Genomic DNA, 14,091 nt, shown 5'->3' with positions numbered 1-14,091 from the left:
TGACAAGAAGGACATAGTACTGGTGGATGAAAAGCTGGACATAAGCCAGCAATGTGCTTTCGCAGCCCAGATAAGGCCAACTGTATCCTGGGCTGCATCAAAAGAAGCGTGGCCAGCAGGTTGAGGGAGGTGATTCTGCCCCTCTACTCCACCCTTGTAAAACCCCACCTGGAGTACTGTGTCCAGCTCTGGAGCCCACAGCACAGGAAAGACATGGACCTGTTGAATTGGGTCTGGAGGAGGGCCACAAAAATGATCAGAGGGATGGAACACCTCTCCTGTGAGGAAAGGCTGAGAGAGTTGGCGTTGTTCAGCCTGGAGAAGAGAAGGCTCAAGGATGACCTTATTGAGGCTTTTCAATACTTAAAGAGGGCTTATAAGAAAGACGGAGACAAACTTTTTAGCAGGACCTGTTGCGACAGGACAAGGGGTAATGGTTTTAAACTAAAAGAGGGTAGATTCACACTAGATATAAGGAAGACATTTTTTACAATAAAGGTGGTGAGACACTGGAACAGGTTGCCCAGAGAGGTGGTACATGTCCCATCCCTGGAAACATTCAAGGTCAGGCTGGACGGGGCTCTGAACAACCTGATCTAGTTGAAGATGTCCTTGCTCATGGCAGGGGGGAGTTGGACTAGATGACTTCTAAAGGTCCCTTCCAACCCAAACTACTCTATGATTCATGAGTTTTTGTAAAATGATTCACTGAAAAGCAAACATTAATTTTCTTGAGACTTTTGCTAGAAAAAAAAAGGAAAGATGATATTCTGAAATAGGGAACCAAGTGATCGATAATTCTAAATGTAATAATTTCATCTGAAACTTCACACCTGCCAATCAGACGCAGACCATTAATCCCAACTCTGCTTCCTGAAGCTGAGTTTGTAGAGTCAGAACACACAGTCACAAAACCTGGCAAGAGTAGTTTTGAATTCAACTGTTGACAGAACACTGAATTTTCCAAGGAGCTTGGAGACATAGCTAAGAATTTTCACCATGAGAAACTGCAGAAACAATGGGTTCAGAGCAGTTTTATGGAGGGGGAAAAAAAGACTAATACAGTTTCAACCCACTGAATAATTCTAGTTTGGACACACAGATTTCCTACACACTTGTACTTACCAGGCAGCTGCTGAAGCCCACCATCCTAGATGCAAAATATCCGTTATTGTAGGCTGTGAAAAAAACATCAGAGATTATGTTATTTGTATAAACACCTGCAGACTTTTAAGGGAACGTCAGTCGCCACACAAGGGACTACTGACCACATAAGCAGAACGAAGTCCAGCTCCTTGCTTTGGTTCTTCTTCAGGATCGCAGACTGATTGATAGTCATACGACTTGTTAAAGGCATACAGGGACATGTTAATCAGGTTTCGCATCAGGCCAGGATCAATTTCACCAAAGAATCTTCCAATCTGATGAGGGAGAATATACAGAGATAAGTTAAAGTATTTCCAAGTATTTTTTTCTCATAAAAAAGTGAGCAGTTCTGATTTTTCTCCCCCACACACTATTTTTTCCTCCACACAACCCACCCTGTTGTACTGCTTATGTATTTATTTCTTTGTTTGACTATTTCTCTTGGTTGGAGAACTCCAGTTAGACAGTAATTATTAAATGCACCATCAATGAGACCACTCTGCTTAGGGAAGAGCAAGAGGAATATGAGAAAGAAAGTGTGTGGATGCCATACTACTTGCCCTCACCATCATAGGTCCATCAGCAGCCTACCAGCCTAAGGACAGAGCACAAAGAACGCAACTTGGTAGAAGTATGGCATCTTGATCCATAAATAAGGTTTTGAAAAAGACTAACAAAATAACTGGAATTTCTGATACAGCAATTTTTTTCTGATTCGGAAAAGTTGAAAAAGCTGTGGTTTTTTTTTTTTCTCTTAAAACTTCTTCCTATTGTTTTTCATGTTTTGTCCTTAAAAATATACATACCTGTTGGGTATATTCATCCCGATTTGACATCAAAAGAAATCCACCATCGTCAAGGATAACACAGTCCACATGCTATTGTAAGAAAGTAAAAAGGGAGAATTTGTCAAGAGAACACTCTGTAAGAAACTATTTTTTATTCAACACTTCAGAAGTATCTTCAAATCTATGTGGCTCAGGCTAAATCACAATCCCATAGCCAAGGGCCAATATTAAGCTATAATAAGTAGAATTATCAGTATTATAAAAGTTTGTACAGATCAAAGGCTTACTTGTGGCTTAATTTCATAAAAGTTGTTTTGTAAATTCTTATTTGCTCAATACTTTGTTAGCTCTAAGAGTGCTATATCCTTATTAAATCTGATTATAACTGAATCTCAACTCATAATAAGGGACCTCAACTTCTCATGTGCTTCAGCCGTGCTTAAAGTCCTTTTCCATTTGCAGCTTTTACTGGTAAAAATCTGAAGGGCAGACTCTCAGCTTGCTAGTAATGATTATTTTCACTTGCCAGGGACTGTAGTGGGTTTCTTTCAGGTGTCAGGTGCAGGAATGGGAGGCCCACTGGTTCCCTATGCTTTGCACTTTGTAAAAGATCCTTGCAGTCAAGAGATTGGAGAGATAGCAGTGAGGCCAAACAGATAACCTCCCAGAGTACCCTTTTTGCTGTAACTCTTGCATTTAATGATCTTCACACTCCACAAAAGAACTCACAGAAGACCTGAGCAGAGAAAGCTTTTAAGCACATGGCAGAATCTGATACTGTGATAGCCCCTGAAGCTGTGCTCTCCTGAGTGCTAGCAGAGCTATGGGATCCCCAAATCCTGAATGGAAACAGAGAAGAAGATGTCTAATGACCGTTGAAGGGCACATGACATACTCTGGTGCTTTTCAGTTTGCATTTACCCTTCCCTAAGGTAATTCTAGTGTTCTTTTTCACAGTTGCTTTTTTTTTTTTTTAAAAAAAAAAATATTATTCCCTTTCTGCAGGATTCCACTCTTGCTTTGAAAATTACTGTTATATTTTTCTCACATTTTTCTTCACATCATTCTCTATTGCTCTATTTTTCTTCCCTTTAGTTCTCATAACCTCATTGAAACGATTCTTGCAACAACCACTTCACCTGACTTTTATACCCTTTCGTCCCCTCCCCTGCTAATATTCATCTCTTTCTCAAGACACAAATTACTAAGTCCTGTTTTCTGTAAAATTAACCCTCAAATAATGATAGAATTGTTATCTTAGATAGATCTAGACAGAATGAGTGAATTTTCATAACCTACCAGATATTCATGAACTGAACATATTCTTACCATACTGTTTCTCTCACAGCCACAGATTTCACTGTTGCACTAAAAAAACAGAAGTACAGTAATCTTCACAAAAATGTTTCAAAGAAACTGTATTTTGCAGTGATATTAATCAAGACAAGAACAAGTGATTTGATTTTCAATATCTGTATATTAACTTAAATTAATTTTGAATGTGTGTTGTTTATCACAAGTATGTCTGTGAACAGCCTGCATTCAGTAATTATCAACAGCACAAGCTCTACTGTCTTTCACAAAGTCTCTCATACATTTTCCTTTTTAAGTATGCTCAATATATTAGAGATAAATAGTTTGGAGGACTTGTCAGGATGTCAGTGTTGTGAATATAAAGTCAAAGAGAAAGAACATGTACAATTCCATGTGTTTAGAGTATGCAAAGAAAGCCTAGAAAATATGCTGCCAAGTATCTTTTTTGACCATGAAAATCTTCACCAGTCTCAAAGCACGGGAATCCCATGTGATAAAGGAAGCCCATCATCTCCAGTTAGCTTTTATGGCTTTGATTACTACCACATTTTTCTCTTTTTCTTGCAATATGTGTATACATACACACATAACTGTCTCCTTGCATTATGTCCTGAGCAAAACAACTACCAGATAATGCTGCAGTCATTCATCTCAAACTAATTCTGAGATATTCTTCTTTCTTTCTCTTTTTCAGTTACATATTTTTGTCCTTAACTGTTCTGATGTTTAGGCAATGCATTTGCCCATCCATTGAACTACAGCCCTAATACGTACAACAGCCGGACACTGTTACTGATTCCCTTAATATACAACCAACCAAGCAGCATTGCCTCATCCAGTTCTTCCATAATTGTCTTCATTTTGTGCCTCTGCTTTCCCAATGTACTATTAATTCCTTAGGTTTTGCTTCCATTTAGTCTTTCCTCCTTCCCATTTACACCTAAGCATTAGATGTAAAGAATGAAAGGTTTAAGCACCTATTTCATTAAGTTCTACTAAAATGCTGTGATGTTGGTTGCAATATAAATCCTTACTGTTCACTGCTTACTCATCCTCCATATTAAGTAAAAATAGATTCACCAATTTTTTGCAGACTTTATTCACTGCTACAGCACAATCTTAGGGAGCCTACTGGCTGGAATATGTAATTTTTCTTTGTCTTTATCCATGTTCTATAATTATGAAAACAAGACACGTACAAAATACAGCCTATTTCAACATAGATTTATTTTGTGCATTTGGATGATTTAAATACCACAACTACTTGGCAACTACGCATCAGTGTGACTCTGGCAGAAAGAGCTATTAGACCTATTTGTATCTGAAGCTTTGAGAAATGCAAATAAAGTTCAAAAAAGACTTGGTCAATTGCTTACCAGGCTCTTGATTGTGGTTTTTGTGAAATTTTCCATCCAGCTGGTTGCATCAATTTTTATTCCAACAACTAACAAGAAATACATGAAAGTCTTTTTTAGTAAAATGAAAAAAAAAAAAGAAAAGGTAACTGTAGAATCCTATAAAAAATGGGAAAAATTATAATAACATCTAAATTATTAAATTGGAAAAGGATAAAATATTACTTTTGCTCAGTTGTCTGACCACCAGCATCCTTCATGAGACTAATAAATTAAGCACTCATACTCAAACACAACCAGATCTTTGGCTTGATTTCCACTAGCAAGATTAAAACAGACTCAGAGAAAAGAATGTTATATAAAGTGAAATTCCTTTGAAATCTCAATTAAATTTCTAATTCACTGTTGAGCAACGACCAAATAACTTCTCTATTTAGAGCTTCAGCACCACTCTATCTTACCTGCTGGTTTCAGAAGCTTCCCATTAATTGTTATTTCCACAGCCTTGCTTACCATAATACCTGTTTCATAGCTATTGGCACCACTTTCTGAGAATATAGAAGGGGGGGGGGGGGGGGAAAAGGTTAGGTTGATATGAAAGCTTCTTCCCCTGAAACTGAAATTAATGATTATTCAAATACCCAGAATGATTCAAAAAAATCCTTATTCAAAAGCGGTCACCCAATTGTACTACATATTTATCACCTGTAATAGGTCAGATCACTAACATCTGGACGACTAAGAATACTTTTGTTTACTTTTCTTCATTCACTTTTTGTACACGGTTTCACTGCTTCATAAAGTTACCATAGCCTTTTTTTTTTTTTTTTTTTCCTGCAAACAGAGCCATGAATAGCTTTACACGTGTGAGCAGCTCTGTTAAAACCAGGATCAGAGCCAAAGATTTTATCCTGCTGTCGTCTGTGTATTTTTCAACGCAGGGTATACTGACACTACTCACTAACCAACAATTACTTCTCTGACAGAGTTCAGCCTGTTTTCAACACTGCTTAGTATGAAAAAGCAAGTTAAAAGTATGTTCCCTGGAGCTCTTTAAGGAACAACAAAGGCTTCAGGGAATTTAGTTAATTACCTTGTTAATATTTTATTGAGAATAGATGCAATAAATAAGTATGAAATAACAGCAATAAAAGATCCCATATGTTGAAGAGAGGAGTAAGTAATTTGTGGTAGCATCTGCTTTCAGACAAGCTTGGCAAGGTTAATGCTGCTCACATCAGTAACGAGCACTTACTATTGTGCATATATAGGTTTTAAATATCACAGTATTTCAGACAGACTGGTTTTGGTGAATAACAGCAACTTGAAAGAGAATTCAAAAGCAAAGTTTAAATTAAGCAGCGGTGCAGCGGACAGAGTTGTGGACTCTGGTCCCTTATACCTGCTCTCCCAAGTTAGGCTTGGTGCTGAGGAAGTATAGGGAACTCAGCTCAAATATGGCTTTTTTAGGTAGTGATATTGTCCCCGAGTGCAATTTGCTTTCACTTCCTTTCAAAATAATTCTGCCAAAGCATCTTTGTAGAACAGCGTTTCCGTATAATAAATGAACACCAGTACTCTGCATGTTTTCTGCTTTGTTAATTCTGAGCTTACGAGGCCACCAGAGTTGATGACAACTTATGGTGTCCCTTGTCTAGTGCCCTTCTAGCTACCTTTTCCTTAATAATGGAAAAAACTTGGGACATCTCAAGATTTTTTTCCTTATCAAGTGTCCCACTGACCTTTTGTCAGTGTCCTCAACCGGTATGGGAAATTTCCACAAGTACACTTATACTGGACTAGCTAGCTCTGACATTTCAAAACAGTGATGACTTACTGTTGTAGTACGGGGCTGTGAAAATATAGTTGTCATTGTCTAAACTCCGTTTATAGAAGCTGACTTCATAAGTTTCAGCATTTTCCAACCAGTCTTCTCCTGCCCTAATCACAAAAAAATAGTGATCAAAAAAAGATAGTTAGAGTCTCATTAAAACTGTGCTGCAGGGTTGTTTTTTTAAAAATGTTTCCCAGTTGGAAATAATGTGAGATTCATTCATATAGTCCTCAGACTTTGTCAGCTTTCACTGGTTAACTGCCAGGTGTAATTATTAAAAAAAAACTTTGGAAAAAAAAAAAGAAAATGGTATTCTTGGAACAACACAGAACTTGTCTCATCACTTTTAGATATATTGACACAAATATAACTGCAACAGTATTTACAACAAAATATAATCAAACCTTTATAGCACATGCTATTTCTTGAGAAATCATCCCAAAAGATTTTATATCATTAACACCAAAACAGAAAAGAAACTGGTTTGGGGAGTAACATTCATCGCCATTTTCCCATCTTGGGGAAACACAGAATAACCTAAGAAAATAGATAAATTTATCATTTATCAGTATATCTGTACTAATGCCCTCCCTATTCCCAGTCACTGATGGGTGTGTCTAGTTTATTATATGACCACTTTCACATTCCCTTTTTGCCCTCCGGTAATGATACCTTTTTCTCTATTAAGTCCCTGGACTATTTGGTCTGGTGTTATCAGTCTAAAAAAGAAATTGCATACTGCTTTACAGTATTTGCAGCCTGCCAAACAAATGAGTGCGTAGGAGTAATTAGAGATTAGCATGGTCCCACTACTACAGGGCCCTGCTTTTACTGCTACTCTATACTGATTAAAAAGTTGGATTACAATGATCTGTTACGGAAATAATGTTACAAATCAGTTTCAAGCAGTGACACAGGTAAAATCGAAGAAAAACAAGATATTCCATTCATCTCATATTTATCAGTTCAGATTAGACTGTAGGAGAAGTTGGGTTTTATTCAATAAATGCGTTATTTAACATTCCATCCTTTCAGGTTTCAAAATTATATTATACTATTTTATAATAGTTGTTACCTTTTTGGGAAGACTCTAGTAATGCCACCATCTGTAACAACAAATTGTGCAACAACTCCATCACTGTAAACAAAAATAAGATTTAAAATGAAAACTGACTTAAATTCTCACAAGTTCCTATGTCAAGGGTTGCCATTTAAGTGCATAACTGTAATTTAAATATTTATCTTGTGTAAACATTAACTGTATATTTGTATATACACACACATGTATATTATTTCATTATTAAACTTTGAAAAGCATCCAAAAAATCATAGTCAATAAAAAGAATACTTACAGAGACAGTTTACTCCAATAATTTTGGGCAAGGTCATTTGTAAATCCTGCATCAAGCAAAACTCTGATGACCATATCAGTATTACCTATCAAAAGAGTTAAGACACTCATCTGAAACCATATGACATAGAGTTTCATTAAATGGCTAAAGTCAAATTCTGAGTTGTGAAGATACTGTAGCCACAAAAATTGGGCTATTTCTATTAGACATACTGTCTAACTTCGAATTACATCAAGTGCTTACTGTTAAATAGATTGCTCTCACACTGTTAACTTCACTTAAACATTTCCTTCTTTGTATCCTAAAAAACTATCTTTCTGTCATAGGAATAAGCAAGGTGATAAGGGTACAGGTCCCAGCTTTGCAAAGCTCCTATCTTAAATTTGGAAATTAACCTATTTTTAAGGCATGTTTTCATTCAAACACTTTCTATCTCAGGTGATGCAATGAAACAACACTTAATTCTTAGTTATACTTAACTCTTACATGGTACAATAATGGAGGTAGTTCAACTACAATAGAAATATATTTAAATCAGTTAAGTCCCAGCCTTCTAAAAAAACCCTATTTGCCATCTGAAGATGGATACAGGGAAATAAACTAATTTTGAATTAGTAGCTTAGATGTATATGTCATTTTTAAATATCTTTGAAAAGATGGTTTGAAGTCATTGCATCTCAAGCATCTTTTTCAGTACCACTTTGCAAAAGAAAGTTCTAGGAATGGTCAACAGAAGTAAGCACACACTTTAATACAGATTTTACCACTGTGGAAATTAAAACGGGGCTAAATTGGAGCTGAATAACGTAAAGGGAAAATCTGGCTCTTGGTCTTCAATGTCTTAGCCTTGCTGAGGAGACTGAAAACTCCTTCTGGGGAAAATAAAAAAACCCAGCTTTTCTTCAGTTTTGCTCCATACAGAGCCATGATATGCTCTGTACTTCACCCTAAGTCTCAGATTCCAGAAAACTGATATTGACCTTTTTTTTTTTTTTAAATGCTCTAATTCAATCTGTTTTCACAAAACAGATCAATAGAGACACATGTTGGGGTATAGAAAAGCTTTGTAAGCTTTAGCAAAAAGGCTTTTTCATAAAATCCACAGAAGCCTGGATGCATGAGCATGCTATGCACAGAGACAGCAGCTCTGATTTAACAGCAGCAAGCACTGTCTCATATAATCTTAGCACATTAATTTAATTGTCATTAGATATATTTACATGGCTTAGCCAGGTTAACCTGTTAAACTGCATCGAATGCCACAGACTCACCTCCCCTATTCACATGCGCAATGTCATAGTACAGTATGTACTGTAAGTTAAGGTGCTGTTTTAAAAATATTTCTTCAGCTAGAAGTAATGACAAAACCCCGCTAATTAACATGATGAAACTTGGAGGGCCTTGCTGCATCCACGTTTTCCTAGAAATTAAATTGATATTCTATCTGAATATAAATATCAAAATATGTCTCTCAGAGTTGTATTTCTCTCTGCTAATATAGACTCATAATATTTTACTGGATGCATTTTTTGTTTAGGATCCCCTTGTACTGCATGTACCACCCCAGAGTCTTGCTTACTTACATAAAGCAGATGTTGGAGACAAGTAGGGTGAATTGCTCTTACTGTCCCCTTAGTAACAACAGAGGTAGTTGTCTGACTTTCTGGCTAACTTCTAACAGGTTAAGGTTGAATGGGGTGAGTCAAAATATAACAAGCATTAAACTTACAGTATACAGAATATTTCAGTTTGGGGATTTTACTAGTTATTCCTTTTGAAAAGTATTTTTAGTTGAGATAATTTCCATTGCCGCTGTTTCCTTTAGTCAACACTGTTTACTTATTCAGGAGAGTATTTTTGAAGTAACTTCATTATTAGAAAAAAAAAGGAAAAAAAGTGAATTTTGTTGTGGATTCCAAAATGAAATATAGAAATAATTTGATAACATTTTGGCATAATTACTTACTAAGCCTTAGCGTATGTTGCAATATCACTAAATGAGTCCTTAATATTCGCTCATATAACTACTGAATATTAAACTAGAATTTTCATTTATTAAGTGGTCTAATCATTTGAGGTGAATGCTTTCATTTCCAAGACTTAGTTAAGGGGCTCAAGTAAAATTTCAGTCAGTCAGCAATGTGTCAATGAATAAGATCACTCTATTAAAAACAACAACAAACACCCACATGTGAACATAAAATAGCCTTTTGTGAGAAGATCTCATATCTAAGTGCACATTCCTTCAGTTACATGGTCTAGCAGAGAGATTCTTATTGAACTGATCAGTGATCCCTGACAGCAACATGTTAAAAAGACTCAGGGAATGCAAGACAAAAAGGAAGTTTATTCCAACTGTTTAGAAATTATTAATAATGCTAAACAAACCCAAGACTGAATTTTTCATGAGAACAAGACTTCAATGCATTACTGATGGTTCATTCAAAAGCGTAACTGCTCAATTATTCTAAATGGAGCTTAAGGCCCAATTTCAAAATGTGAATACCTTCCCAAAGCCCAGTGCTCACCACTGCAGCACTTACATGAATCTCTGGTCTTAAACAACTCAAGTCCCAGTGAGATCTTTTAACCAATTTGTGAACCAGCAATAGAACTTCCTTATCTTTTATTCTGGTTATTGGTTATTTTGGTTCTCGACTCCTTTTCTTTACTTCTGTTGGTTATATAAACTGACAAGAAAGCAGACTGAAGATTTCATTACAAGATTTTGAAGTCTACTTGAGACTTAATTTTGCTGATATGCTCAAGAGAAAAAACTAAATTCAAAATATTTGGAGTACATTAAAACAAACTGGTAGTTAATTGCTGCTAGAACAGAATGCTGAGAGGAATTGGGGAAAAGACTGGACGTGTAATGCCCTGCAAACTTTCTTAAATAAACCCAGAAAATTGCAAACTAATTTTACAATCTCTACCTTGGATAGAAAATCCCAACACTAGGTGTATTTTTACTAAAAAAAGAATCAGTGGAGATAAAAAACAAAACCACATGATTTGAGCATGAAACCTGTCATTTTGACTAATTCTCATTTATGAGTAGGTATTTTCCTAAAGAAAATTTCAGTGAATTGAGAAGAATACTTACATGACGGACTGCTTGGAGTATTTCTGTCAATAAATTCATTGAAATTTAATAGAAATTCGGTGTTGTTTTCTGATTTTTTTACATCATTACAGTATTCTCTGAAAAACAACAAAACATCAGCCTTCTCAGATTTGTTTCCTTTGCTACTAAAGCAGACAAATATGGTTCAGCGATTTTAAAGGCCAAGCAGGACTGTGCAACTACAATGAGGTGGCTGGCACTACTATGTCAATTGACTACCATAGTCAATATTGAGTGATGACAATATTGAATATTTGAGGCATCTACAGGAAAAAAAGTGTTCAATTGCCTGCCTAAATCTGAATCATAAGAAAATTTCATGTATGGGATAGGGCATAGATTCCCAGAAAAAGCACTCAGGTCTAGTGTAGGCCATGAAATTAGGAGATCATAGTCTGCAAACTAAACAAGAAAATGCCCAGTGAATTTAGACTGCTCCTGGGTTAAACTGTACTGGAACGTACAGGGACTGCTGATTAAAACATAGTCACTTCATACTCAACTAAGGCTGGATTTATGGGATAAGGTCCTATCCTCTGAGAAGTCTTAAATGCAATGTTAATAGGGTACATACCATATAAGCATATAAACACTCTTTGTTTTGACATATGCAAAACAGATAAACAGTAAACTACTGTCCTTTACATAATGTAATAAAATAAAGCAATATATCATTGGGCAATTCATTGAATGCAAGCAACGATAATAAAAGTCACTGGGCATTTTTAAGGTAAATATTAGATGGTGAGTGGCATTAAACAACTTTGATTAAAATGTAGGGAGTTTTCAGCAGTAAAGCAGGGAGCTCTCTTTTAAAATGAGCTTTTTATACTAAATAAATTTTACAAACAAAAGAAGTCTGTTTAAGTATTTCATTTGAATAAGCCATCTTATTACCCTTTACTTACTTTACCATGATCCTGAAAGACTACAGGCAGAATTTGCCTTACTATACCAATATTCACATTTAAACAGAGCTCCATATCAAACAGGCTTTGTTCATGTAGATCAGCCTAACGACTAGGGATTTGCTGGAAACCGGTAATTGGTACAATTGACTATCGATAACTTCGGTCCTTCAGAAAAATTAAATGAAACACTTAAGCTGAGAATACATTTGAAGATAGAAGACTATGTTTTAGATGCGAATCAATCTATTCATTGAAATCAATCTACTCATTGAAATTTAAAAGGATACAGAAATTTATAAGAATTGTCACATTTCTTATTTATCTTAACTGATCTTGATGGTACAGCATTTCCTTAATTTGCCATAACTATCTTTTAAAGGAACTTAATTTTTAAGAACTATTTATCATACCATGTCTCCCTTACAAACATACATTTACATGGGCAACAAGGACTACACAATTTCACATGAAGAAACAAGGAACTAATGAACTTACTCAATTTTCAATAATTTTTTATGTTCAATGAATCAAAAATTGATTCATCCTTAAGTGATAGAGAGCTTTGAAACACTTTATCTTGAAGTGGGAAAACATCTCGAGGTAAGTATTATGGTACCTATTTTACAAATGAGAAGCTAAGGTATAAAGTTGTAAAATCTTAAAAGTCACAACCACAAGAAATGAACAGACATGTATAAGATTTCCATTAAAACATCAATATCAGATTTTACAGCTCTCTTTGAATAATATAAACAGGAATTGGAGCCTGAAGATGCTATTTACACTCCGGCAAGAAGAAAAGATTGATCTTGTAAAACATGAATTTAATAACTGCTCTTTTACTTAACATTTTTTACCAAAACAAAACTTTATTGGTTAAGTCTGTATTTTGTAAATGTTATTAATCTGATCAAATGCCTATTTACTGCTGAAATAATACTTATTACTGGGAAATTAACCAACCTTGGTGCTATGAACGTATAGCCAGCTTCATCAAAATGCTCAAGCTTCAGTGTTTCTGTATCTACAAAGATGAAGAGTAAACACCAAGTAAGTAAACTGGTCTTTTTGCTATCATTTTTCTTCTCAAAATATTTGACTAGCTTTTGCATGCAGCCGTGAATTTAGAAAGAAATGTTTATTTCAAGACACTTTGCTACTAATACACCATATACTTCTCAATGTTTCGCAATATAGGGAGAAATTACTTGATTATTATATACAACATCCAACCTGGCAAAAATAATGTATCTAACAACTTAGAGAAGACATTTCGTTAGCGTGACAACATGAAAACATATGAGATGTTTTCATTAGAATTACAATCTGATACAAAGAAATATTTGGGACACCAAGTTGTTAGAGCATGAAGGAAAACACTTCTAGTATTTTCTGCAATACAGTTTAAAAAACTCATCTGTATAAGCATCACTTTCAATGCTATTGAAAATAATGGCTTTAAAAGCTGGTGTCACTGAACACTGACAGGACCGGACGAAGAAGGATTAGAGATTAGCAACATATCAAAATGTGCATGAAAACAGAAAAACACAACTTTTTTTCTTTTTTTTTCCCCTTTCTATTGCTATGGTACCCAATGATCATGGGAAAAATCCTGAGATGAGGAATACAGAGGAGAATATCCAGTAGGAATAGAAATATAAGTGAAAAATATCAACTGCAGTAAACAGAAGGAAATTGAGCAACAAGAATATACTTGCCCTTTAGGATTGCCACTATCCATCAGAAAGAGAAAGCAGGGAAACAGAAAAAAACAGGGTAAAGCAAAAGGGGTCACAAACCAATATTTTATTCAAACAGCCCCTTGAATAAAAATATTGTGCATAGATAGATCAAAGGTTCAATTTACATACAGCTGTAGTCTGGAAAAAAGACAAACATCTTTGAAGACTGAAGAACATGTCCTTCTCAATTATTTCTCAAGTACCTTCTATACACTGTGGCTATTTCAAGGGTCTGTCTTGCAGGCTATGTTGATATAAGTGCAAATCCATCAAGAGAACCATGTTTGCTCACTAAAACTTTACTTTTAAACTACTTACTATTTGACAAAGTTACAAAATATATCACCAATTATTAAAAACCTGCCATATTCTACTTCGTATGCAGGAGGCGATGGTAGAGGGCAATGATTTAGTGCTGACCAAGTTTTCTCTAAACTAACAGTATCTATGCCTGTCAGAGAGATTCATCGTGCTTTTCTAACTTTCTGTTTAACTGCATATTTGTTCAAGTTTATTGCA

At 35.3% G+C, this 14,091-nt stretch overlaps 1 protein-coding gene across 11 annotated transcripts in view; it reads right to left on the bottom strand.

Moving 5' to 3' along the window:
• CACNA2D1 (calcium voltage-gated channel auxiliary subunit alpha2delta 1) overlaps window positions 1-14,091 on the bottom strand; it is a 427,231-nt gene that overhangs the window by 21,838 nt on the left and 391,302 nt on the right. For 10 of the 11 annotated variants that reach the window (XM_049813813.1, XM_049813814.1, XM_049813815.1 and 7 more), the window contains 11 exons: window positions 12,791-12,851; window positions 10,896-10,993; window positions 7,790-7,874; window positions 7,513-7,575; window positions 6,441-6,544; window positions 5,065-5,151; window positions 4,625-4,692; window positions 3,264-3,302; window positions 1,953-2,024; window positions 1,269-1,421; window positions 1,126-1,178 (listed from right to left, as the gene is read on the bottom strand). In XM_049813813.1, coding sequence (XP_049669770.1) covers window positions 1,126-1,178; window positions 1,269-1,421; window positions 1,953-2,024; window positions 3,264-3,302; window positions 4,625-4,692; window positions 5,065-5,151; window positions 6,441-6,544; window positions 7,513-7,575; window positions 7,790-7,874; window positions 10,896-10,993; window positions 12,791-12,851 — 883 coding nt within the window. Of the gene's footprint in view, window positions 1-1,125; window positions 1,179-1,268; window positions 1,422-1,952; window positions 2,025-3,263; window positions 3,303-4,624; window positions 4,693-5,064; window positions 5,152-6,440; window positions 6,545-7,512; window positions 7,576-7,789; window positions 7,875-10,895; window positions 10,994-12,790; window positions 12,852-13,548; window positions 13,564-14,091 lie in introns of all 11 variants that reach the window. The other variant, XM_049813826.1, reaches the window with a different exon arrangement.

Source organism: Accipiter gentilis, chromosome 11, assembly GCF_929443795.1.
Source record: "Accipiter gentilis chromosome 11, bAccGen1.1, whole genome shotgun sequence".
In the NCBI taxonomy this organism is placed as follows: Eukaryota; Metazoa; Chordata; class Aves; order Accipitriformes; family Accipitridae; genus Astur; species Astur gentilis.
Note: the sequence above shows the minus strand (reverse complement) of the source record. Positions and strands in the feature narration are given on the sequence as shown.